This window comes from Mustela nivalis, assembly GCF_964662115.1.
Source record: "Mustela nivalis genome assembly, chromosome: 2".
In the NCBI taxonomy this organism is placed as follows: domain Eukaryota; kingdom Metazoa; phylum Chordata; class Mammalia; order Carnivora; family Mustelidae; genus Mustela; species Mustela nivalis.
Genome location: NC_139021.1, coordinates 95,688,922 through 95,716,631, shown reverse-complemented (window position 1 = coordinate 95,716,631; position 27,710 = coordinate 95,688,922). Strand labels below are relative to the sequence as shown.

General features: G+C 47.2%; 1 protein-coding gene across 4 annotated transcripts in view; it reads right to left on the bottom strand.

The window, feature by feature from the left end:
• The window catches only part of TRIM67 (tripartite motif containing 67), a 357,821-nt gene that overhangs the window by 19,973 nt on the left and 310,138 nt on the right, over nt 1-27,710 (bottom strand). For 2 of the 4 annotated variants that reach the window (XM_082718917.1, XM_082718920.1), the window contains exon 1: nt 22,618-26,774. In XM_082718917.1, the coding sequence (XP_082575043.1) occupies nt 22,618-23,655 (1,038 nt within the window). In that variant the 5' untranslated portion in view covers nt 23,656-26,774. Of the gene's footprint in view, nt 1-22,617; nt 26,775-27,710 lie in introns of those variants that run through there. The other 2 variants (XM_082718919.1, XM_082718918.1) reach the window with 2 other exon arrangements.

Here is a 27,710-nt window from a genome sequence, read left to right as displayed (position 1 = left end):
GAAGAAGCCTGAAGGCCCTAGAAATGGGCTGGAGCCATCTGCCCTGGGAACCCTAAGGCCTCGTCTAGAAGTGGGAAACCGGCTCTGCGGCAGTCCCCTTATCACCTTTGGGACCCCTCACCTCACAGAGAGGGGTGTGGACAGATGGGGCCCAGAGGTGGAACTGCCAGCCCGAATGCAATCTTTTTTTTTTTTTTAAAGATTATTTCTTTATTTGACAGAGAGTGAGGGAGAGACACAGCGAGAGAGAACACAAGCAGGGGGAGGGGGAGTGAGAGGCGGAGAAGCAGCCTTTCTTCGGAGGGAGGAGCCTGAAGCTGGGATCATGACCAGAGCCAAAGGCAGATGCTTAATGACTGAACCACCCAGGTGCCCCGCCCAGATGAAATGTAAGGCCTTTAGCATCAGGCTTCTTTTTAACAAAATACACACACATACACCATCGAATTTGCCTTCAAACCTAGCTGTCACAGAGACTGATGACCTTGATTGTTAAGCATATTAACCACGAGTCACATTGTTCTGATTAAAAAGCTGAAGATGGGCAGAAAGGCCAGGGTCATATCTTTGTACCTCTCTTGCTTTCTTGAGGTCTTTGCTCAAATGTCACCTGATCAGCGAGGCCTTTCCTGATGATCCTATAAAATAGCTTTTTTCCCTTGCTGTGGTTTGTTCTTCATAACGTTCATCACCCCTCCACACAGCTTTGTTTACTGACTGTCTCCCTTCACTCGAATGTAAGCCCCTTAGCACAGGGAACTTGCCTGGTTTGCTCACATCTAGAAGGAGCCCTTGGTGCATGGTATCATTGCGTGGATACTTGTGGAATGAATCAATGAACAGGATCTTTAGACCATACCAAGATCCTCCAAGTGTGGTTTCTGGACCAGCAGCCTCAGGGGCACCTGTCACCTGGGGTTTGTTTGAAATTCAACTTCTCTGGCCCCATCCCCGGGCTTGCTGATCAGAAACTGGAAGGGAAGGGCCATGATCCTGTCTTTTATGAAACCCTCAAAGGGGATCTAATGTACTTTGAGGTCCACTGAACTGTACAGACAGCCTGCCTGAGCATCTCTGAGGACTAGTCAGTGAGGCCATGGAGTGGAGGAGATGACTCAGGGAGACATGTGGAAAGAGAAGCAGGGGGCCTCAGATGTAGGGACCACCAACACTCAAGGTGAGGTCAAGGTGAGATTTGGGCTCAGTCCTGCTCGGAGAAGCTTCTGCATTCTCCACTGCCTTCCCCATCCCTACCCCTGCCCCAAGTGGCTTAGGCTCCTCCCCCCACGGCTCACCCAGGGTATGCCCTTTTCTTTCTTTCTTTCTTTCCTTTTTTTAGTTTAAATTTTAGGTAGTGAACAGAAAGTGCAATATTGTTTTTTGGAGTAAAATTCGGTGATTCCTCGTTTACGTACAACACCCAGTGCTCATCACAATACACACCCTCCTTAATCCCCATCCCGAGTGTGTGCCCTTCTCTGCTGCAAGGATTGATGCACAGAGATGAGCCAATGAGACTTACAGGGATGAGAAAAGAGTTCTGTCCGCTCTGTCCAATTTGGCAGCTGGCAGCCCCCAGCCATGGGTGGTACTGAGCACTGAAAGGCCACGAATGTAACTGAGGAGCCTCATTTTACATTTTATTTAGTGCAAGCTTCAAGCCCCCCAGGTGGCCCCTCACTACTGTTCTGGACCAGCCAGGTCTCTCCACCCGGCCTGGGAGGGGCACAGGTCCCAGGATGACTCAGCTCATTACCAGATAGCTGCACCCACAAAGGAGACAGAGAAGTCAGCATCATTCATGGGCCCCCATGGGATCTTTAACAGGGATTTTATTTATTTTATATTTTATTTATTTATTTATTTTAAAGATTTTATTTATTTGACAGAGATCATAAGTAGGCAGAGAGGCAGGCAGAGAGAAGAGGAAGCAGGCTTCCTGCTGAGCAGAGTCCTGTGATGCCAGGACCCTGGGATCATGACCTGAGCTGAAGGCAGAGATATTAATCAACTGAGCCACCCAGGCACCCCTATTTTTTATTTTTAAATTTTTAAAGATTTTATTTATTTATTTGACAGAGAGACACAGCAAGAGAGGGAACACAAGCACAGGGAGTGGGAGAGGGAGAAGCAGGCTTCCCACCAAGCAGGGAGCCTGATGTGGGGCTCAGTCCCAGGACCCTGGGATCACGACCTGAACCATGGGTGGATGCTTAATGACTGAGCCACTCAGGTGCCCCTATTTTTTTATTTTTTAGAAAAAAATTATTTATTTACTTGAGAGAGAGAGAAAGAGATTGCATGAGAGTGGGCGGAGGGGCAGAGGGAGAGGGACTCTCCAGCATACTCCCCACTGAACGCAGAGCCAGATGAGGGCATCAGTCTCATGACTCTGAGACCATGACCTGAGCTGGAATAGAGTTGGACCCTTAACCGACTGAGCCACCCAGGCGCCCCAACAACAAGTCTTTTTAATTGAAGTTTATCAGTGTCTAGAAAAGCGTAGCACTTCCTTCCCCATTCCAGTCTCCCAAAGCGTGGGGCCCACAGGGGCTTCACCAGCTCCTTCCCCAGGGAGGGGCCCATCTCCCGTGAACCAATATAGTCCTTGATGCTGGGGAGCTTGTCTTTTGTCTTTGTCTTTTGTCTAGCCAGTGGTGCCACCAAAAAGTTGGGGCTCAGAAAATGCTCATTGGCTGATTAAGAAAAGCAGAGTGATGGCCTGATAGGAGGTACATGCTAACATAGGACAGGCGCTGCCAGCTCCGTCATTACTGCTCTCACCCTTCGCCAGTGAGAAGGCTTCGCCCTGAGAGGCTGCCTCAGTGAGGGCTGTCCACCCTCCAGCTGGCCCTTGGCACCAGCTCCACTCTGTCCCTGCTCTGGCCAGCCAGTGCCAGCCTCCCAGCAGCCTAACCCACCGCAGGGCCCGTCCACCTGCTTCCTCCTTGGCAAGTAGACCAAGGAGCCTGGCAGGGAGCCCAAGAACAGAGTGGTTTTGAAGGACACCAGTGACCTCAGGCCAGTATCCAGCTCAAAAGGGAATAATCTCACAGCCCATAGACACTGCTGCCAGGCCCACCAGCCTTGCTATCTTATCTTTCCTGCCCTTTTTTCTCAATGTCCTCTGGAGGGGCTACCTGAGCGCAAACCAGCCCAGGGCCCAGTAGTGTGGAAGAACCTCTGATGACAATATGAGTGCCAGGGTCAGGGGTGGGCATTAGGGGATGCCCTATAAGCACACACTTGTACTTGTCTTGACCCTGATTGTTCCATGTGTGAAATGGGCACAAGTCACCTCTATACCTCCACCTTTGCAGGGGACAGCATTATGGAAGCTGGACCTGGGTGTTCTAGTGGAAAAAGAGCAAAGGTTTTTGGGGTGAATGTGGAGATCATTTCTTAAGAGGCAAGTGGTTTATTTGTTGGCTGTGTACTAAGGATTTACAGCATATTGTATTTTGTTTCCTTTTTTTTGTTTTTTTAAGACATGTGCTTCTCCTTTTCCATGGGGACTGTTTGGAGTACTAGTAGTGGACACTGAAAATTGTCCCTTTCTGGTCTGAGAGAAGAGCCTGTGGTCTGAGAAATGAGAATGGATTGTGTTGTCTCTTCATATGGTGACTATACCAAACTCTTGAAAAGAGAGGAAATACCTGGGCAGAAGATGAATGTTTTTTATGACTGAATGGATTTGGAAAGTATTTTAATTCCAGGATGGTTAACAGCCAATGTTCTATTAGTTTTAGGTGTACAATATAGTGATTCATGGCTGAATGGGTTTTCTTTCTTTTTTTTTAAGTAAGCTCCATGCTCGGTGTGGAGCCCAATGTGGGGCTCAAACTCACAACTCTGAGACCAAGACTTGAGTTGAAATCAAGATTAGGAAAGCCAACTGACAGAGCCACCCACGTACCCCATGATTGAATGGTTTTAATCTGAATTGAAAAGTTGCATTTTATCCTATTCTTTTAAGGTTAGAATTACATTCCTGTAAAGCCTGTGCATACAGACAGCTTAATATAAGCATTTCCTAGCTGGGTCAGAGCAACAGCCTGTCTGGCCCAGCATCACATCTTAAGCAGCAATTCTCCAAGGAGCAGCTTCTGGGAACACAGGGCCCACGTCTTCCATTCTGGATGGTGGCACAGGGCCTTATAACGCACAAGGCACAAGGACTCTGGGCTAGTATGGTTCAAATCCTGGCTCTGTCACTGGGTAGCTGGGTCATCTTCATCTCTTTGTTCTACACTGTCCTCCCCTGTAAGATCGGAAGGATGGTCGTAACACCTCCCTCCAAAGATGTCTCATGATTATGCTTTGTAATGTAACCCAAGCATTTCCGAAATCCTCTTTAATTGTTCAACCTGGGCCTGTTATATATGAATTGTTGCTGACTGAAGGTTTGTGTTCCCCCAGAATCCTTATGTTGAGGCCTAAGCCCCCAATGTGACAATATCTGGACATGGGCCTTTGGGAAGTAACTAGGTCATGAGCTGGAGCTCCCATGATGGCATTCATGCTCTCAGAGGGACAGACAGGAGAAATCTTACTCCCTCTCTCTTCTTGCACATGTACTAAGGAAAGGCCATGTAAGGACACAGTCGGGGGGTGGTCGGCCATCCGTCGGCAAGGCAGGAGGAGAGGTCTCCGTGGGAACCGACTCAGCCAGCACCTGGATCTTGGACTCACAGCCTCCAGAATAGGAAGAGATGAATCTGTTGTTGAAGCCTTTTGTTTAGCAGCCTGAACAGCCGAAAGCATGCATTTATCTAAATTGCGTAACTGCGGATGCCTGGATAGCTCAGTCGGTTAGGTGTCCGACTCTTGATTTCAGCTTGGGTCTTGGTCTCAGGGTCCTGGGATGGAGCCCCACATCAGGCTCCTTGCTCAGGGAGTCTGCTTCTCCCTCCTCTGTTTGCCCCTCACCCCTGCTTATTTTTTTTTCTCTCTCTCCCTCTCTATCTCAGATAAATACATAGCATCTTTAACTGGGATCTATTAAAGTTAGGGTTCAAATGGCCTCAGAGATAATTCTCCTATGTTTGTTATGGTGTCTGTGCATGGGCTCCTAAACTGCTTCCTTTCCAACCTGGTCTTTGTTGTCTCATATCCAGTTACCTGGCAGGAGGGCAGGAGGTTAGAACCAAGGATCTAGACATGGCTCATTCCAGCCTCTCATTTCACACAGGGAGAAACCGAGCTTCCAGTAAAAGGCGACTGTAAAGGAGTGCACACATGGATTACCGCATACCTTTAGATGGTAGAAAGTGGCATGTCTTACACACAGTGCACGCTTACTGAATGTTGCCCAAGGTCATACCGATTACTAGAAGCCATTCTTGTTTGAATGTAAAAGCTCTAGAAACTAGATGCCCCTCTCAAGGATGTATCGTCCAAAGGCTTGAAGAGGTTGGAGGAATAAGACCCATGTTATTATTTTTTTAAAAAGATTTTATTTATCTATTATTTCTTTATTCATTTAGTTATTTATTTATGTAGAGAGCACAAGCAGGGGAAGAGGCAGAGGGAGAGAGACGATTTCTAGCAGACTCCGCACTGAGCACTGAGCCCAACACGGAGTTAGATCCCATGACTCTGAGATCATGACCTGAGCAGAAATCAAGAGTCAGACACTTAACTAAGCCACCCACGTGCCCCCAGACCCATCTTATCACGACATCTAATTGTGTGCATGTAACATCATCACAAATTTGAAGAACATTTTCCCCATGAGCTAGGGGATCCTTCCTTTTAGCACTGTAGACCCCACTGCTAAATGAGAAAAGGTAAGGCCCCCAGAAGAATTATTAGTGCCCAACTACTGGGGTGTAAGGTGGGCATTTGAGTTCAGTGCTGCGCACATGCAATGATGGGGGCAAAGTCTGATTACATGCTGAAGATCACCACTTAAAGGTCATGCCAGAGAACTGAATCCCGCATATCCAAGTAACCTCCTGACCATTGTCTCTCAAATGCACCTCTGACCATGTCATTTCCCTTCCCACCTACATTCTCTACCCTGCACTGAGTCAAGGTCCAGCCCTTGGCTCAATACCCAAGGCTCTGGATGTTGTTTCCCTGTAGCATCACCTCCCAGGGCTGCCCATGTGGTTCCCCACCTTTGGTCAAACTGAGCTCTGCCACCCCTGAGCTTCTGTTCTCCCCACCTAGGCTCCTGCTGTGCCCTCTGTCTCATAAGCTCTCTCGCTCACATTTTGCTTGCTGTTGCCTGCTAATATCCCATCCATCTGTAAAGACCCTTTCCAAATGCCACCTCCCTCTGAAGATTTTGCTACCCTCCCCAAATGAAGTATGCCCTTTGATCTCAAACAGGGCCAGCTTCTAGGGCATAGCTCACTGCCTTTGAGACACATGGCCCAGAAGTGCCTTAGCTTTCCTGTTCTGTTGGCTGATGCCTGAAAAGCTTGTTCTGTGCCTGTTGTGTGGGCAGTACCATCTCTTGCACCTAGAATGTGCTGCATGAATATCTGTGTCAGTGAGTTGATTTTGTTCTAGATTTTGTCTGACTAGCTCCCTTGAGCTATGCAAGATTCAATTCTCCCACATGCTGGGCATAATTAAAATGGCCATGTGGCCACTCTGAACCCACCGTTTGGTTTCTAGGGCACAGAGCCCCATATGGTACTGGGCACTGGTGGTCTGATCCTACCCTGCTGATTGAGATGGTTTTCATGACTTCTGGGTATTAACTCTTCCACTACTGACCCACCAGATGTCATCATACTAGGTGGGACATACTGATGCCCTTCTATGCCTGGCTTCTGCTTGAAGATGAAGCGTTCTTCCACCTTACCTTGCTCACTCCCTTTTCTGAGTGACCTGTCAACAGCTGGGGAAGCCCTGTCCCATAGCAGCATCCCCTCTCCAGCTGTCAGAGAGCAGCTCTGTTTCCCAGTCTCCTCCAAAACTAGCCACAGGCTTTAAGAGCTTAGTAGCCAAACAAACAAAATTGTCCTAGTGGTCAGCCTGAATTGAGGCTTAGAAACCCAGTGGTGGGCCTTAACTATTAAAACAGATGTAGGCACAGAGCCAGAGATTGGAAAACCTAGCACTCCTCTCCCAGGGTACAACTCATAGGGACAGGCAAGGGCATGGAGGTCCTGGGAGACGGGAGAGCTTGACCCACACAGGGTGCTAAGATGGTAATGGGAACACCCCTTCTCCCTAATGAGGTAGTGGCAGCCAGACCTCCCAGATTCATTGATCCTGTAAGATCTATCCTTCCCGGTTGGCTCCCAGGACCCAATGCCCACTCCCAAGGGGCTAGGTCATAGAGACTTTGTTCCACAGGGTGTGAAGGATTGCTGCCAAGGAGTCAGGACCCTTAGCTAGAAGTCTGCTTAGGGGAAGATTAGACCAGTATTTTCTGTGAGGGGAGCAAGGCTGGGTGTCAGGCCTCTTCTGTGTCTACTGTGGGTCACAGGCTAAGGGGACCCCTGCAACCCCCCCCCCCGCCAGTAGCAGAAAATATCTTTGGTTTACTTTACTAGGCAGCTTCTTTCCAGAGGATGTGGCCCAGATTTGGAGGGGGATCCCCTGAGGCAAGACAGTGTAGAGGATATGCTCTGTCCCCACTGACCAAATCCTGTGTTTCTGGCCATTGGGCCACTAAGGAGGAGACATGGTATTTGAATGGGGCTCTAGATATTGATCCAGTGCTCTGTTCTGTGATCATCCAAACCTGAAACCTCTAGATGGAGGCTGCTGCCATGACCGTGTCTGCACTGAAGAACTGTATCTGTGAAGACTCCACTCCCCCTTACTGCCCCCATCCAGGGCTAATGCAAAGTAAAAGAATCCTCTGAGGGGATCTCCCTTTCCCTGGCTTCTCAGACTTATTCAATTGCCCTGGTTGTGAGTCCTTAGGGTGTATTAGTTTCTTGTTGCTGCTGTGACAAATTACCATAAACTTAGAGGCTTAGATCAATACTGGGTTTATTCTCTTACAGTTCTGGAGTCTTACAGGGCTAAAATCAAGGTGTCAGCAGGGCTGGTAAACTGTGGCTGTTTTAGGCCACCCATTTGTGACCATTTGTTTCAGCAACCCTAGCAAGCACATAAAATTCTGTATACACCCCTATACAGCCACACACCCTTTCATACATATTCACGACATGGAATCATTTCACACACAGTCTGTCTCACATCATAAATATGGGTGATGGGTTAAAGGGAAGCAGGTCAACTTCCTGGTACCTTCAGGAAAGGAGTCAGGGTCTGTAATGAAGGAGTGTCTTGAAGGTATGGTATATACCTTTACTTACTTCATCTCACTTCGTCCTACATCAGCCTTTCCAGTATGAGGAAACTGATGCACAGAGGCATCAGAAACTGACCCAAAGACAGAGCTACAAGCCCATCCTAGACACTTTGATTTCAATTCCTGTCTTCCCCATTACTTCAGCCAGTGAGGAACTGAATGGCTGGTGTAGGCAATTCTGGGATGGCTCTTTTGGGGCACCCATTTAATGTGATGGTATGAGATGGTCCCAACCAAGGATGGTGCTGCCTTTCAGCCCTACCACAGGAGGACTCCTGGGCATGGCCTCTGCCCTGGTGCCCTGCCACACCACCCTCGGCCTTGACCCTCACACTGATAATCATGACAATGACGGCAAGGGTGGCTTTCTGCCTTTGAACACTTACTACGAGGTGTGCACTGCCTTAAGTTCTTCAAGTGCATTATCACATTTAGTACAGGGTCATTCCATGGCAAGAGATAGAGTTTTAGGACTGTTGTCTCTAAAATGAATGTTCTTATTCCCCGCATTCACATTCCACAGCACCAAATATTTCAGTAATGTCACTTTAGGCAACTTCTGCCCAGTCTAGTCTGGGGATGAGATACAGCAGTGCTAAAGCGATGTGTAGAATTGCATCTAGAATTGTTCAATCACTAGACTCTACACCTGCAGCTAATACAGCACTGTATGCCAGCTATACTGGAATTACAATTTAAGAACTTAGTGGGGAAAAAAAAAAAAAAAAAAGACATAGCAATGCTAACATCTGGGAAAAGTCACACCAACATTTCCAGCTAGCTTTTTTCGTGCTATGAGATCAGCTCCCTCTTCTGATACCACTTCCACATATAAGGAAGCGGGTGGAGGTGGTAGTTGCCATGCTAATGACTGTGGATGGCTCTTTTCCATCAGGGGCCCAGAAAAATGCAAAATCCCTCCTCCCCTCATTTTCCATGCCGTTGGCTGGAGTGCTCTCCCCTTCATGAATCACTGTTTCTTGATTCACCATGAGTTAATAGGGACTGCACCAAAATAGTCGTTTGTGGCATTGCTATTAGAATACATTTTGGTGTTATTGTTATTCCTTTATGAAATAAATGTTTCTTATGGCCTGTTGGGTGCCAGCTGCTCTGCTGGGTACTGCAAATGCAAAGATAAATAAGACACAGTTCTTGCCATCAGGATGTTCAGCGTAGTGCTATTTATGCGTGTGATGTATAAAGTTGGTTAAATAAAGACAGACACCTGGTAGGTCTGTTAGCTGCAAGACACCACTGATAGGTATAAATAAGAAAAAGCTAATTGAGATGGGATTTTAGTTTTAAAGCTGTCTGAAGTATTAGAATGAGCGGCTATAAAGACTGGGAAGACTCAGTTGGTAAAATTTGGCATGGCCAAGACCATGCTTGCATGAGGACAGCCCAGAGACAAGAGAGTAATTCTGATCATGCATGGATGGTACCTAACAAGGCTGAGGTAGGATGTCAGGTCCACAAAGCCCTGGGACTAGAATCCTATCTTTGCCAATGAACAAAAACCATTCGCTGAGCAAAGGCAGGTGACTGTCACCTTTACTATCACCCAGTAGCCCAGACTGCTTTTTTTAGGATCAGGCCAACTGCAGTTACCGGTCACCATAATAGAATTGTCTTTGGGAAAATCATATCTGACAAGAATTGACTGGCCTTAGAGTTTCCTTTCCATGGTCACATTACAGAAAAGTACATTTGCCTTTTCGGTGGGACACCTCCTTCCTTTTCACCTCTCCCAATTCTTCCAGTTGTCTAAACCCGCCTCAACTCCCCTCTTTTCTCGCAGTCATCCCTTGTGTTGGTATGACCCCCTACTCTGTGCTCCTTCGTACTTGGGGTTGGTTCCATACGCTTTCAGCACTGGTGACTTGTGCTCTGACGTTGTTCTTTATTTCTTATGCATCAGTGGAGACATGAACCCTCCGTCTATCTAATGAGTGGAGCTAAGGACCAATTCCAGATCACCCTCTTCATCAACCTTTCCATCTGTTCCTTTTCATGGCCTCCTTCTTCCTGGGAATCTCTTTTCTTATCTAGCTGTCTCACTTTTTTTTTTTTTTCTGGTCTCCTCTCTTCCCACCCTTATCACTGAGCAAAACAAAACAGCAAAACCAGGTTTTACTGGCAAACAGGGTAAATATAACAATCTGAAAAAGTGATAAAAATTTATTAGAATCTTCCAAAGGAATATAGCCAGGCTACTCCTGCTCTCCATTGAAATTGAAATAAAGCTAGCTAACATTCAGTCTTTCTTAGCCTTTCAGGCTAGATATCCCCTTTAATGTGGCTTCTGGAATCCATGTATCACATCATTATTTTTACCACTCCATATCTACGATGTTTTCAGTAAGTCCTGGATACTAAAAAATAGGTAATTGAAGATCCCTTTAAAAAAAACCAAAAATAAGAAATGACATCATATTTCTCAATGTCCCTCTGCCTCAAGTGAATATATGTTAATCCCCGGCACTCAATCAGCGGATAATAAGCTGCTTGAAAGTTGGAACTAGATTTTAAACATCTTAACACCTCACACATTGCTATATATTTAGGTTCCTTCTTTCTTTCTTGACTAATACAACTCCTCATTGTTCAAGACACCAGCTCAAGCATCATCTTCTCTTCAATCTCCCCTCACTACTCTTTTCCTCTTCCCCTCCTGAAACTTTAGGCAGCATTAACTGCCTTCTCCTCTCTGTTCCCTCCCTGGTTCATTCACGTTTCAAATATGGCACTCATTCCACTTTTAATGTTGGTTTAATGTACACTGGATGGGTTATAAAATGATCCTCCTCCTCCAGTTGGCTGTGAGCTGTCCTGTGGCCTATTTTATATGTATCCACAGCCCCCATCACAGCCTGTGAGTTGTAAAGGTGCCCAAGAAATGCTTTTCCAATGGAATGTTTTGATTGGATAGTACAGAGAGCCATGAGATGACATTTATCCTTCATGTGCTAGAGAAAAAAAAAATAGACTCAGGAATGAAGGTACCTTAACAGTGCAGGGAACCACACAGAGATTCCACCATTATCACCATCGCCACCACCACTGCCATCCTCCTCATGACACCCAGCAAACCCCAAACGTGGCCGATGATAGCATGAGTCCTGCCTGTTTTGCCCAGATGGCTCTGAAGCCTGTGTCCCCCAACAGAAAGAAGCAGCTTTGGGAACCAGAGGGCCTGTGTCACCCAGGATGTACATGAAGCAGAAATCATTCAAGGAAAATTTCAGTTTTGATTTAATACTATTGGAAGAGACTTCTCCATGGGTCTCTCATTTCTGTAAGTCTGACCAGTGAGGCACAGCTTACCCTTTTTTCTGGAAAGTCTTTCCAGGAATGCTTGTATAGACAGCCCTCTTGGAAGCTAGAGATGCCGTCCCTCTCTGGAGCAAGGTGCCCCACACTGACCACCCTTTATAAAGGATTCGGGCTCCACAGGTTCAGAGTTCCTCTCCTGTGATACAACCTACTATGCGTGCAGGTGGCATCTGGCCCTATCATACGACCCCAGTGTCGGTAGGGGCTTAGAGTAAGCACGCTGACACTCTGACTACTGCTATTGCTATGAGTGACAGATTGTTCTTCTTGTCAGACCTGGGAGTCTCGCGGCCTCTGCATGCATCCACGAGCTTGCGGTAAGGGAATTTGATAGTTGTACATAGGCAAAAATGTCACACCTCTCACAGCTCCTGACACTATCACCCCCACCAGGATTTCTTGCCTTTAATGTGTCCTGACTTGCCCCTCTGTGAGGAAGACAAACACTCATCAGTGATAAGCTGCAAATACTTGTAAAGGAAACCGATTTGGGGGTAATTATCACACCCTCCAACAAGCTATTGGTATGCAGTGATGTCCCCACGGAAGATGTGAAATAGGGTGAATGATCCTATGGTCCAGAGCAGGTACAGTCATTTGGGGTCTGTTCTATGGGACTGAAAAGGAGCAGTCACATGTCCCAACGACTGGCAAGGTCCCCGTTCATTGATCTGAATGTTTTCAAGCAGCATTTCTTGAGCAGTGACTGCCTACTGCTCAGAAGTAGGGTACTATCTTAATGAGATTTTCCAGAGGTTTGTTATTCTCTTTCATTTATTCAAGCAGGCCACTGTTTGCTTCTTTATGAGTCTGTTTCAAAAGGGTATTTAAGGCAGTTTGCAAGGGTCTGTAGAATTCAATAGTGCCTACCTTAGAAGAGAGAAAGAGAAGGGTGGGGACATAAAAGGAAGCCAGAAACAAGTCTTGGAATCTGTAACATGATTAAAGCTGTTATGTAGGCACCAAATATTTGACTCTAAGCATTTTTAGCAGCTGAAGAGAAAAGTGAAACCTGATTAGTTACACAATCTAAAGAGACTGTCAGATTAAAAAAGGGAAACATTTGCACCCCAGAAGTTGACTTGCAAGAGGAATGTGACAGTCACTGCAAGGAAGTACAAAGCCCCATGAGGACCCTTCTCCCTTCCATGAAAAAATCCTAAGCCACTAGGGACAAGCAGCAACTCCCAACCATCTACCCCATTACTCTGAGCAAGGTGAAGACACCATGTAGCTAGAGAAAGAGAAAAGAGAAAATACCTATCTTTCTGGTGGAGAAGGAGAAAACAGTCATAGATCCAAACTGTCTGAAGCTCCCTACTGCTGGAGAAGGCGAGGACAACTGGAAAATGCCCAGGAAATCTGGAAAGAGGCTAATCAATTGACATGGCACAGCCTAGGAAAGAATCAGTGAGCTCTAAGAATGGTCCATAGAAATTGTTGAAAATGTAACACAGAGAAGAGGAATGATTAAAGAAAAAAGAACAGATGATCCAAGATCTATAGAACAATATCAGTGTAACATAAGTGTACTTGGAATTCCAGAAGGACAAGAGAGAGAGAGAACAGAGCAAAGGAATTATCTAGAGATTTAATATAAGGGAATTTTTCAAAAACAATAAAAGACATCCACCCATAAATCTAAGTAGCTCAGAGAATCCCAAGCAGGATATGAACATGTAAACTTTTTTCCATTACTGCTGTCTCCTAATTCAAATCCCCATCTTTATAGCCCAGCCCTCCAGTTGGTCTTCCTGCCTCCACTCTTGTCCCCCTACTATGCAGTTTGTAAACAGCAATTAGAATAACTTAAAATAAATAAACATCACTCCCCAGCTTAAGAGCCTCCAGCTGTCTCCCTGCATTTACCATAAAATCCAACCTGTTCCCTGTGGCCTGCCAGGACCTGAGTCCTCTTCACCCTGCCTATCTCTCTGCTCTTGCTACTTATTCATCTTTTTAAAAATTACACTGCAAACACAGGGGCCTATTTTTGTTCTATAAACACATCAGGCATCTTCCATCTCTGGCTCTTGGTTCTTGTTTACCTTGTGGCACACACTGCCTTTAGAACTGGGCAGGCCTGGCCAATTCTCATCTAGTTTTCAAGTCTTGCTTTTTCAACCTTCCTCCCCCAAAGAAGTCCTTCTAATCACATTATTTTACTCCCATATTAATGGATATCAGAAATTATCCAATATCCACTAAGAAATCATGCAATATAAAAAATTGCCCAATTTATTTATTTGTGCATTTGTTGATCGTCTTTCTCTTGGAACTATGTTTATGCTCTTTGTGGGAAGAGAACACATCCTTCCGTGGCCTCAGTGTTTAGAATGGTACCTGGTATGGTATAGACCTTCAAGATTTACATGTTGATTGAATAAATAATTAGTTGAATTGAAGAATAAATGCTCATTAGAAGCATAAGTTCAGAAAAAGGACTTAAAGGTCAAAAGGCACCATCAGCTTTTTAGTTACCCATAGTTAAGTACTAGAAATTACTTTTAGTTGTGTGGGTATACCACTCAGCTGATGGGTATTGCTAGCCATATGGCAACACATAATTTATTGAGTGATGATAAGCCACAGTTTTCATTTTAAGAGGTCTCTCATTTCTGATTATTCATGTTTTATTGGATTCCCTGTTTTACTACTGCCACCTAGAATCAAATTATTAACAAGGATTGAGAGTTTGGACAATATTTGTACAAATATTTGCCTACTCTCCTAGCACAACCTTGACCTCATTTTAAAAAACTATGTACCGTCTGAACAGATTTTTCAAATGACATGTGACCAAGGCCCCTGCTGGCAGGTGCCAGGGTTCCTGTCTGCTATGTCTGTCATTTAGACCTCTTCCACACTGTCGAGCTCACTAGCCCCACCTCACCTGTCTTTGTCCCTTCTGGACCATTCCCTACTCTCACCTCCAAACCACTTAACCCCTCTAGAGCCACCTGGAGAATGAAGAAGGGGTGCTATGTGATCTGTTCTGTTCTCTCCAGCCCTCAAACTCTGTCTCTCTCTCTCTCTCTTTTTTAAAGGATTTTGTTTATTTGTCAGAGAGAGACACACAGTGAGAGAGGGAACACAAGCAGGGGGAGTAAGAGAGGGAGAAGCAGGCTTCCCACTGCACAAGGAGCCCAGGCCCCTGGGATCATGACCTGAGCCAAAGGCAGACGCTCAACAACTGAGCCACCCAGGCACTCCTCAAACTCTTTTATGCTTTTTATTCTAAACAGGATGTTTGTCTCTTCCTCACCCATTAATTTCCGTTTTCTGCTGCTCCATTACAGTTGAATGAAAGAGGGGTTGTGTCCCACTCTCTGTCTGTACCTTTAAAAATATTTCTTTCATTCATAATTACTCTTTAGATGATGCTGTACACATGAGCTTTTGTTCAGATACGTACACAGCATTCTATTACATTTTTATAGTTAATCAAAATGTACAGTGAAGAAATTTAAAGGATCATCTTTTTTCCAGGATCATTTCACAACTTGCAGTGCAACTTTAGCAAGCCCCTGTGCCTGGATTTCCTCATCTGCACAATGAAGAGGCTGGAATTTATGATGTCTGCTGGAAAACAGCCTATTCCAGGAATTAAAAATTGTAAACCCTGCACAGTTCTTGCTTTCTAAGAGGAAGTTCCAAGTGGGGAGGGGCAAATTCACACACACACACACACCCCCCGCCTCCTCTCCAATGTCACCTGGATTCTCCCTTGCCCCTTGAGGTTCCATGGTTCTGATACTTCCAACCTCCACCATTCCCTAGGCAGGCCCTTCAAAACTGGCTCAAGAGTGGATAAAGCACTCTCTTTGCTTCTTTATAGAACAACTAATTAGCAAACCAAAAGGAAATGCAGAGATACCAACAGTCAGTGGGTTTCTCTTCAATCCAGGAAAGCAGCAAAGATCAGTTGTCCAGTGTTTCTTTCTCCCAAGACACCCATGCTGGAGCCCAGGAGGGCCCAGATGGCTCTGCACACACTTCGACTTCTCAGAGATTCCTGCTCCTTTGGGTCCTTGAACACTGCCTTGTCTACCCGCATGCAGAATTTGCTGAACCAAAGATTCTGTTTAGTGCCAGAGTAATTAAGTAAGACTCTTTGGTTCAGTCTACGCAGACTCCTTAGGGTCCATGTGTCGAGTATCTTCAGGCTTGAGGGGGCACCCCATTTTTCAGATGACTTGCACAGTTAGAATGGTGGGCCAAGTGCCCTGGGCCCCAGAAAGCATCCCCATCAGGGTTTTTCAAATACTAAAGTACGTACGAGTCAACATGGGATCTTGCTGACATGCAAATCCTGAGTCCGTGATTATGACTGCAGCAGGTCTCATGAGTCCACATTTCCAACAAGTTCCTGGGTGCTGCAGCTCAGTGGACCACACTGTGGTCACAGGTCCTAGTCAAGAGGTCAGAACACTGTTTCCCTACAGAGGACCAGACGGTAAATATTCTCGGCTCTGCAGTCCACGGAGCCCTGTTGAAGCTACTCCCCTCTTCCAACTGCCACTGCTGGCAAAGGCAGCCCTCGGCAATATATAAACAAATGAGCATTGTTGTGTGCCAATAGAACTTTATTTACAAAAACAGATGGTGGGCGATAGTTTGTCAACCCTTTCCCTGATTTGTCTCAGAGAGGAAGAGAAAGCTCCCCTCTGGAACACTCCACATGGTTAACATCCACAGCTAAAGTCTCATCACCATGAATATCTATCCACGCAAAGGATACCTAAAATACGAAACCTCAACCATGGAGTGACACCACGGTATGACAGTAGGAAGTAGATCTACCACTGGTAATGTCCTTTCGCATTCCTCAGGGTTTTCCTAAATTCTAAACCCTTCTATGTCTACGAACAGTCTTCAAAAAGAAGGTAAAAGCAGTTCAAGTTTATGGGTTTTTGCCTTCTTCTCTGAAACCCACTTTCTGTTTTCCAAATGTGTGGAATGCTGAGGGAGGCATACCTTCCAAAGGCTGTTAACATAAGGGTTCTTTTTAATAATTCTTCCGGAATTCCCAACCTGCTTGGAATTAAATCAAACGTGGGGCTGGGCTATAGCCCAGGTGGCTTTGAAAACATGGTGATGTTAGCATAGAGAGGGTGGTTTGAGAGGATGTGTTAGACTTTAGTTATAAGAATAAGCTCATGTTTCCAGAAGTTGAAGCAGATTACCCATTGGTTCTTCCAACCTGGGGCAGGTGGAATGGAAGCCATTTAGACCTTAGCCTTCATTTCTGAGAACTTCAGAGGTGGTCAAAGATTCAACCTCTCAAAAATCTAGGTTTTCACTCAGATTGTGCATATTTCCGTGCCACGTGCTTTGAGGACCCTGATGCATTGCCCTTCCAAAGCACTGGTCTTCGGCAGCTAGTGTACAGCAATCAGCCATAGAGTGGTAGGACTCAGACCTCCCCAAAGAGTTTTACCAAGTACTTCTTTCTGCGGAACTCTCTATCCCCCATCCAACCCCACCCTAAAATGCCCTCAGGTCAGCCCTGAGGCTTAGTCTTTTCATAGGCCTTCAAATCAAGAGGGGTACTTGGGTAGTAGCTGCTCAGATCAAACCAACTTTTGAGAGAAGGCAGATCGCCAACTAGTAGTTAAAAATATAAAAATCTAGATCTAGATTTAAAAATCGATCTAACAATAATGTGATGAAAATAGGAAACTAATTATGAGAAACAAGATAATCCACCTTATTTTCACTCCCCATGGTTCCTTCTACATGGATTTTTTATTACTTACATAGTTTTTCTATTGGGAGAAAATAGGTATAAACTTTATGGAAGGCAATTTGGCAACATTAAATATCTTAAGGCCAGCAATCTTTTCACATAGCATCTCCATATTTAGAAATTTAACCTGAGGAAATAATTAAGAGCATAGGCATAGATTTGATTAGAAAGTTGTTTATAGCGGCAAAAGACTGAAAACAACCTAAAGTCCGGCACTGACACTTTGATCAAATAAAATATTAAATCCTTATGAAGGAATGGCATGCAGTCATCAGAAATGATGTACATTAACTGACAGGAAATATATTTATATCGTATTATTAAAGAAAAAGAAGAAACAAATGTATGATAGAATTCTACAAGAAAAACCTAAAACAGAAATTTTTTTCGTCTCCAAATTAGAATGTACGACCAGTATTCAATCAAGTAAGTGTACTTCTGATCATAGTTCAGCCATGATTACATGTTCTGCCTTTCTTATTTTTGTGTTTTTTCTTTTAATGGAGGAATCTTTCCTCGGAGGCGCTAAAGGGGAAATGCCTTTCCTTATCCCTTTTATAAAACAAGGTAGGAATACAGTGCTGAGAAGCCACGTGCTATTTGGCAGAACCTCGGGACATGAGAGGAGCCTGACATCTTGTTTTCCCTGAGATTTCCAGACCTTATCACCTCCTTTGCTCTTGTGAAGTGATGACTCATTAGGAACAGTAATCCTAGGGTATCAACGAGATTTTGTTTATTTTTAATTTTTATTATTATTTTTTTAATGTACTGGACCTTATTCAGGGTGATTTTTTAAAAGATTTTATTTATTTGACAGAGATACCAAGTAGGAAGAGAAGCGGGCAGAGAGAGAGAGGAAGAAGCAGGCTCCCTGCCGAGCAGAGAGCCCGATGTGGAGCTTGATCCCAGAACCCTGGAATCATGACCTGAACCAAAGGCAGAAGCTTTAACCCACTGAGCCACCCAGGCACCCTACAAGATTTCATTTTAATACTGTCTTATTTTCCAGGGTTCTCCAAAGGTTTCTAAAGAAGGATTTATCCTGCATTTTATACAGTTCAGGAATCAATTTCTACCCATTTTACATTTTATTTATTTAGTTATTTATTTATTTTAGATTTTATTTATTTGACAGAGACAGTGAGAGAGGGAACACAAACAGGGGAGTGGGAGAGGGAGAAGCAGGCTTCCCGCTGAGCAGGGAGCCTGATGCAGTTGATACCAGGACCCTGAGATCATGACCTGAGCTGAAGGCAGATGCTTGACCTGAGCCAAAGGCAAATGCTTAAGGACTGAGCCACCCAGGTGCCCCAGTTTCTACTCATTTTAATTTCAGGGTTAGCCATTTGCACCCAGCAGATGTTACGGAAGACTTGGTTGACATTCTGTGACATGTCACTCTATGGGAGAGAAAGAGCTCACAATGATCCTTTCCCCCTGCTTCAGGACAATTAGAGTTCCATCATGAATAGGCAAAAAGAAGCTCTCCTGAAAGCTTCCCCTCTGTGTCCTATCTTTCACAACATGTTTCTTCACATCAGAAGTTCTTTGAAATGATTAAAACTTTTCCAGAAGAACCATCTAAAAATGTGTTATAATAACCAACATATAGAAGCAACCCAAGGGTCCATCAATAGATGAATGGATAAAGAAGATATGGTACATGCATGTGCACACACACGTGTGCGAATATTACTCAGCTATAAAAAGAATGAGACTCTGCCACTTTTGCCAACGTGGATGGACCTTGAGGGTATTATGCTCAGTGAAATAAGTCAGAGAGGGGTTTCTGGGTGGCTCAGTGGGATAAGCCTCTGCCTTCAGCTCAGGTCATGATCTCAGGGTCCTGGGATCGAGCCCCACATCAGGCTCTCTGCTCAGCAGGGAGCTTGCTTCCCCCTCTCTGCCTGCCTCTCTGTCAACTTCTGATCTCTCTCTCTCCCTGTCAAATAAATAAATAAAATCTTCAAAAAAAAAAAGAAAAAAGAAAAGTCAGAGAAAGACTACTACCACATGATTTAATTAAAAGTGGATTCTAAAAAACAAATAAACAAAAGAAAACTCAGACTTACACATGCAGAGAACAGAGGGGTGGTTGCCAATGAGGAAGGGGTTTGGGTGTGTGTGAAATGAGTGAAGGGAATCAAGAGATACAAACTTTCAGTTATAAATAACTAAATCATGAGGATATAATGTACATGCTGGGGCAATACAGTCAATAGTATTGTATTAACTTTGTATGGGGACAGATGGTAATTTAGATGTGTTGTGGTCATTTCACAATGTATATAAATGTCAAATCATGTGAAGCTAATAGAATATCATATGCCAATTATACTTCAATAAGAAATTAAATTCGTAAAAATGTGTTTAGCCCAAACCTAAAGTTTTTTTAAGATTTTATTTATTTATTTGACAGAGACCACAAGTGGGCAGAGAGGCAGGCAGAGAGAGAGGAGGAAGCAGGCTCCCCACTGAGCAGAGAGCCCGATTCGGAGCTTGATCCCAGGACCCTGAGACCATGACCTGAACTGAAGGTGGAGGCTTAACCCACTGAGCCACCCAGGTGGCCCTAAACCTAAAGTTTTTACACTGTTTTCAAAAGGTGATAATCAACCTTGTTTTAAAATAGATTTCAGTGTCACTTAGAGGTCTATTTGCTAAAAAATCACTAATTAGATGACAAACTCTGGTCACGCTTGTGAGGAATTAGAGCAGGGCCTTAATGAAGGCTTCTGATGTCACAGGCATGTTAAGGAAGTATTTCTGTCCCAAATCTAGTTCTGATAGTACCATAAGGCTTTGTCATGGCTGCTGGGATTTTTGGATGATAAAAACAGAGGCTTTAAGTTTCACTGAACTTAAACTGTCCCGGTGGGCCTGTGAAATTGAGTGTTCCAGTTTCTCTTTCAAAAGTAGCTACCCTCACAGTGGAGGTCTAGAAGCCTGTCCACAAAACCAGACCAAACGTTCCACGTGCGCTCCCTGGCCCCTCATCGAGCGCCTCATAGTGAGCATTCAATGACTGTCCTTTCTGTAGAAGAATGGCACCTGCTAAAAGATAACAGGAGAACTTCTATTCATTCTTGAAAAGTATCTCACATCATTCCTTCTGGATTTGGGAAGATGTCTTAGTTCCTTGAAGCTGTGGCATTACATATAAAATTGAGACACCAGACTCTGTGTAGTCCTGTTTCCCACAGATAACTTTCCCACTCTGTTGAGCAAATATCACCTGTGCTTAAAATATTTCCTCATACCTTTGCATTGTTGGTTGAGGATAGAAATGTTCTAAAAGTGCTATGGATACCAAGGGAGGGATGACCAGTGATTTTTTTTTTTCCTGCATAATCTTGGTTCTCAAAACCATAGATCATTATCCAACTTACTTTTCCTGGCAAGAATCTTAGTCTTTTAAGATTGCATGCTCAGGGCGCCTGGGTGGCTCAGTGGGTTAAAGCCTCTGCCTTCGGCTCAGGTCATGATCCCAGGGTCCTGGGATCGAGCCCCGCATCGGGCTCTCTGCTCAGCAGGGAGCCTGCTTCCTCCTCTCTCTCTCTGCCTGCCTCTCTGCCTACTTGTGATCTCTGTCTGTCAAATAAACAAATAAAATCTTAAAAAAAAAAAGATTGCATGCTCCTCTCAATTCATGTTGGTTTCCGCTCTCCACTAAGCCTAAAGATTTAGATGGCAACACCTAGAGTTAATTCTGGCCTCTAGGCTGTGAAAATGTAAGAGCTCGTGAAATCTGAATGTGAACCTACACCTCTTGTCTTGATCACAGCCTTTTTGCAAAAGATTTTATTTGTGAAATGATGTCTCCTGCAAATTTCCTACTCCAAGGTGGATGTCTGATGTTTTCCCCATTTCTTTTCTGATTTTTTATTTGAAAATGTTAAATTATAATAATAGCACACACATTGTAGCAGATGAAATGATATAGTAACTAAATACAGCAGATCTATGAGAGGAATGCTTAGTTCCTTCTCTTCTCATCTATGCTACCTTTTTTGTCTATTTCCAGTTGGATGATGCAAGGTAAGCATGGCAAATTGCTTATTTTCCCATGTCTTTCCTCCTCAAGCAGAATACATAGTTCCTGATGGGCCATTCAGAGACCTCTGCCTCTTTGGGGGGTGAGAGTTTACTGGAAAGAGGATATTGAATGATAAGTGTACAAATTTTCAGATACAGTTGTATTCATCAGACAAGGGACTCTAACTCTGTTAGGCCAGAATCATTGACCTTGGGTACTGTGAGTCCAGTTGTATGGCTTGGCCTTTGGATAGAAAATTAAGGTGAAAATTCATTAGGAGAACTGACCCCACTCTTGCCTGGGAACCTGAACAAGGATGTGACCTGATATTGAGGATTCTCCCTCCCAAGGACAGGTACCGAGGACACACTGACAGGCAAGAGTTGGCACTTAGAGTCTGTTCCTTTTTCACTAGGGAGGTGGCAGCCCCAGGCAAGTCACTGGGGAAGAAGGTGTGCAGCAGCCTGCAGAGGAAAGTATGGCTTGCTCTGCAGGGCCCCCATACTTCTGCTGCCATTAGGGGCAGAGTTCCAGCAAGGCAAAGTCTCTGGGGGGAAATGATGTTCCCTTCTTAAAAGGGCACACACCCAAATTCTCAAATAAGGCCCACAAGGAATTATGTCTTCCCCAGAGGTATTCTGGGGCTAGAAAGTGCTGGAGACTTCTTGAGAAAGTAGGCAAGTTTCTGCTCTGGAAGCTGAGGGGAATTCTGCTCTGTAGGAATTAGTGTGTCCTCTCACTGACGGCTAGGATAGAATCCTTGCTGCCTTCAGGGAAGATGAACCAAGAGTGGGGAAACATCAGACATTTTCCTGCAAGTGGGTGGGAACACTTGCATTTAAAAAATCTTTTTCCACTGAGGAAGGGGGCCCTGAATATCATAATTCCGGAAGGGCTGTCAGGGTAATTTATAAGTCAACTTTGGGAGTGAAAAAGCTCTGCTTCTGCATTCTGGGTGCCCTCTGTGCAGAATCATACACTGTCAGGGGGAAGGGGATCACCTAAGTCATCTTTCCATGCTCTTCTCCTTCCCCACACCTGGTTCAGAGTATCTGGATTCATTTCAGCGTTTGTCAAATAAATGATGAGGGAATGAATGAATGAAGTAAATCCTGCCTTCTGCCATCTCTCCAGGGAAGAGGCCAGGCACTCTTCTCGCACCTTCTTCTTTGCACCTGTGCGCCCCCGCCCCGCCCAGCCTGTGCTCACCTTGTGCTGTTTCCACATGGCTCCCAGCGGCTTCACCTCGTGCTTGCCGTGACGGCCCTCCTCCAGGCACAGATAGCACACCGGGGTTCGGCAGCTCACGCAGTACATGCTGTAGTTCTCCATTTCGTGTTCGGGGCACGTAGGGAACTTGCGGGCCGCGCTGCCCCCCGCCGCGCCGGCGCCCCCCGGGCTCTTGCAGCCGCCGCCTCCGCTGGGGGCGCCCTGGGCCGCGCCTGGGGATGCTGAGGCGGCTTCAGCAGGCGCGGGCGGCGGCGGCGGCTGCACCAGGCGATGCTTAGCGAAGGGTCCGCGGGATGGATGGCATTTGAGCTGGCAGGCAGCGCAGTAGAGCACGTCGCACTGCTCGCATAGCGTGGCGGCCGGTTCAGGCGGGGTGCGGTCGCACAACTGGCAGATGGCCACTGCAGCGGCTGCGGACGCCCCGTGCACTGCCCCGCGGCCCTGCTGGTACCGTTGCACGATGGCCTCGAGCAGCCGATTGCGCTGGAAGCCGCGCAGGCCTCGGTGGTCCAGGGACGCGCTGCGGTGGCACTGCGGACACGTGATGGAGCTTGAGGAGGAGGAAGACAGCGAGGAGCAGGCGGCACCCCGGGCCGCGGCGGCCGAGGAGCCAGGCGGTGCAGGCACCATGGGCAGCACGCGAACCCCGTTGGGGGACTTGAGGCTCGGGGTGTAGGAACCATAACCACTGTCTGTCTCACTGTACAAGCTCAGCTTGTCCGCGTGGTCCCCACCACCTCCCGCACCGCCGCCCAGGCCGCCAGCTGCGCTCCCGCTCGCGCCGCCGCAGGCTGGGCCAGCCGCAGCGTCGTGGTCCAGAGGGGGCGCCGCAGCGGCGCCGGCCGGTAGCCCGGAGCCCCGGGAGTGAAGCAGTGGCTGGGGCAGGTGCTGCTCACCGTCCGGTGTCTGCACAGCGATGGTACGAGCGCAAGGAAGGCAGACGTTGTGGGAACAGGGCAAGATGATGGGCTCCCGAAACAGGGAGCCGCACACGGGGCACTTCAGCTCCTCCTCCATCGCGGCGCGGGCAGACCGAGCTGCTCAGGGTGGGATGTGGAACAACCCGAGCTCCAGAGACAGGCGGAGGGGACCAAGCGTGGTTAGCACCGGAGAGACTGCAAGCGAGGGCATTACACAGACATGACCACTTCACAGCCCGGGGGCACGCCCCTCTCTCTGTCCTGGGGCCACCGCCTAGGACCACTGGGGGCAAGAGACGGGAGGGGGTCCTCACCTCCTGCCTGCGAGGCTCCTGCGCCAGCGGCTTCAACCTGCGGGCAGAGTCCAGAGCCAGTCGGCTGCCCTCGCGATGGCCTGTGAGGCGCTCGAGGTGATGAATCAGCACTAGCGCCGCCGCCGGCTGCAGCGCGCGTCTCCTCTGCACATCAGGACCAGCGGCCGGGCTGCCGTTTCTAGCTGTTCTGTTTCAGCCCCTCGTCTCCAGTGGGCAGCTGCTCAAGGGCTCCCTTTTGCCCCTGCCCCGCCCCAATCAGAGCGATCCGTAGGCGAGAAGGCGGGTGAGCAGGCCGCTCGGCCGTGGGGCTGGGTTCAGCACCACGAGGCGACGGACAGCGCCCAGAGCGGGCGGTGGAGCCCCGGTTCCCCGGGCGCGGACCGAGGGGCCGCCACCTGGCGTGCGGGGTCGCCGCTCCAGCGACTGTCTCGGCGGAGCCCGGCCGGCTCGGGGACCTTCGCTCGCCGCCCTCTCCGGCGGCTGCTGGTGCGGGGCAAATGCGCCCTGGGGCTTTTTCCCCACCGCAAGGATTGACCCGCTTCCTTGGTTCGCTGCTGCCGCTCCTGCGGCGCCTCTGACCTTGGCCGCGCGACGCTGCAGCCGGCGGGCGGAGGGCGAGTGCCCGGCTGGCTCGGGAATCCCCTCCCCGCCTCCCTCCCGCCGCCGCCGCCGCCTCCCTGCGCGGCGTGCTGAGGAGTTGTAATTTCCAGAGCAGCGAGTAGTGGGGGGCGGGGGGAGCCGAGGAGGCGTCAGCTCAGCGAATAAGGGCTCGCCTTTTGCTGCGACGGGAGTCAAGGGCCAATTTTAAGGGTTTCGTGGAGAGGATCATTGTTAATACTAATGTATTATTTGGATGGAGATTGCACCTCGAATTAGTGCAACGCCCTGCCCCGCCCCGCCCCTGCCGTCCTCTCGGGTGCCTGCTCCCGCGCTCCCACCCATCACCATACAAGGGTAGAAGGGGCCCTAAATAGCCAGTTGTTTACAAATGGATAGGTGGCATGGTTTGACAGGCGCTTCCTGGATCTACGATGGAGCAAAAAATGCAAGTCACAAAATGTCGGACAGCCTGAAGTCAAAGGGTGAGGTTTTATTTACGGATGGAACCACAAGCCATTTTCGGTCTTGGTTTCAACCCCGAGTTCTCGTCCGCGGTCGATTCCAGTCGCCCATACCGACCGAGGACAAGATAGGATTTCTAAAACGGGGCTCCCTGGAGAAACGCGGAAACGCGTCAGTTTAGGCCCCTTGGCCCTTGGAACGGAGCACCCGGGACCCAGTCCTAGCCCGCGGCGGATGGGGCTGCTTGGGGCCGGCGGGAAGTCAGCGAGCAGAGGTGTTAATTTTATGAATGGGGAACTCTCCATGCCAGCCGCGAGCTCCGGGAACAGCCTCCCGCCCGCGGCCCTCGCTGTTTCGTCTGCTCTCCGCTGTTCTCTCTCAGCTGCGGAGGGAGGCCGCGGGCTCGGTGGGTGGGGATAGCAGAAGGAAGGGCTCGCGGCGCGGCAGGCGCTGCCTACGGAAGAGTCACCAGGGATGAAACACGCAATTTAGGAAATCGTTTGTTTAAAAATGATATGAATATTGAAGTCACGCCTCCCCCGTTCTCAGATTTTCCATTACTCCAAACAAAGACAAGATAGGCGCCACCGAGCAAGGCGTGGAGACTCGGCATCTGCTAGTCACCCGGTGAGGGGGCTGCTCTGGCTGGCGGGGTATAGCAGGAAAAGGCTGCAGCCCTGACTCCGGCTCTGTGTCTAAGGACAGGGATCCCTTACAGGTAGACCACTGGGGGAGAGGGGTGGCTCCCACCTTTGGGACTGCCAGGTCCTTTACTGACCTGTCGCCCCACTCGGAGCAACTTGCTTACGCTTTCCTAGTCTCTGATCTTGCATCTGTTAAGTGAGTCAAATTATGTATGTGAACTAAATGAAGTAATCCTGAATACAAATTGTATCGCCTTCTTCCGGCTTCAACATCCTGCGACTCTAACGTGTGGTTTTGCACGGAGCCGCCTGGCCTCAGGTTGTCTTAAGGTTGAAGCGCAGGCAGGTCAGTCTCCTGCCAGATAGAGCCCCACGGAGGATAAGAGACCTGACTTGACTTCCCTTCAGCTACAGAGAGCTTAGAATAATTATTTAACCAGGTATCAAATCCCAAGGTGGGAGATGGTGACAAGCCTGTCCTAATCCACCGTCTATAGATAAAGCCATAATGAGCTGGATCCTGCCTGCAGCGCTTTGATAAGCCTTCAGGAAAGTGGCTACAGTATCAAGTTGTGGAAGCCTGGCATGAGTATAGGTGGGTCTATGACTGAATGCACTTGAAGATGCATTTCTTGTGATTTCCGCATTGTGATTGCTCGGTGCAGCCCAGCCTCCTGGTGACTACAAAGAAAGTAATAACCTCTTACAATTCCAATGTAAACAGCCCCCTTCCCCAAGCAGTCATAAACCTGAGGCCCACTCTTTGTCATTTTCAGACCAAGGTAAACTGCTTAGGGACATTAGGAGGGCTGCTGGAGGGGTACGTAAATCTTTCCCTCTACAGAGGACCTACAATTCCAATAACCCTGTCACTCAGGCTGAGCATGATTTTGTTTCCCTTGCAGAGGAAGCTCATCTGATATACCAGAGTTGAACACCTCGGCATTTCTCACACATCCTCCATTCCCACCACCCCAGTTCCACAACCTATCAGCTTAGTCTCATGCTGCACTGTTGCTAAGGCATTGCTCACTTGGGGGATTGGTATTCTACAGCTGCTTTATATGAGCTGAGGTTACCCAGCTAGATCCAGCATTTCACTGTATAGAACCATAATTACTAACAATTGTCAACATTGCCTATAAAAAGCCCTCTTTCCGTGGCACCTGGGCGGCTCAGTGGGTTGGGCCTCTGCCTTTAGCTCAGGTCATGATCTCAGGGTCCTGAGATTGAGCCCCGTGTCGGGCTGTCTGCTCAGTGGGGAACCTGCTTCTCCCTCTCTCTCTGTCTGCCTCTTTGCCTACTTGTGATCTCTCTGTTAAATAAATAAATAAAAATCTTAAAAAAAAAAAAAGCCCTCTTTCTGTCCCAAATTTGCCATATGCCATAGGGGTAGAAAAGTCTTGTTTCTCAGTTTTTTGTGTGATAAAATTTAAGGAAAGAACTCATTGAACTTTACATTTCCTTTTGGTTCTAAAAGACTCTGTGTATTGGTAATTAATAGCAATATGTCATACTTAATAAGAGTGGCTCATGAAGAAATTTGATCCCAGGATTGAATGTCCTATCCATTTTTTTCAAGTCACTTGTATATTATTGAAGGTGGGGCCATGCAGAGGGTGAGGCAAGTAAGGCTGGCAGGTCTAAGATCAAGGCACTGGCAGACCTGGTGTCTGCTGACACCATTTACTCATCTGCAGACTTCTCATCTTGTATCCTTACACGGATGGGGAAGGAGAGTGAGGAGAGCAAGCGATCATGTCTTTTCTTCTAAGGGTACTGATCCCACTCATGAGGGTTCCACCCTCAAGACCAAATTACCTCCTGAAGTTCCTGCCTCCTAACACCACCACATTGAGAGTAGAATTTCAATATATGAATTGTATGTGTGTGGGGGGCGACACAGATGCTCAGTTCATAGCACAGTGTGGAAGTATAGTCTCACATATAATCTCATTTAATCTTTTTTTCTTCTTTTTTCAAATATTTTATTTATTTATTTGACAGAAACCACAAGTAGGCAGAGAGAGGGAGAAGCAGCCTCCCTACTGAGCAGAGAGCCCAATGTGGAGCTTGACCCCAGGACCCTGAGGTCAAAGGCAGAGGCTTAACCCACTGAACCGCCCAGGCGC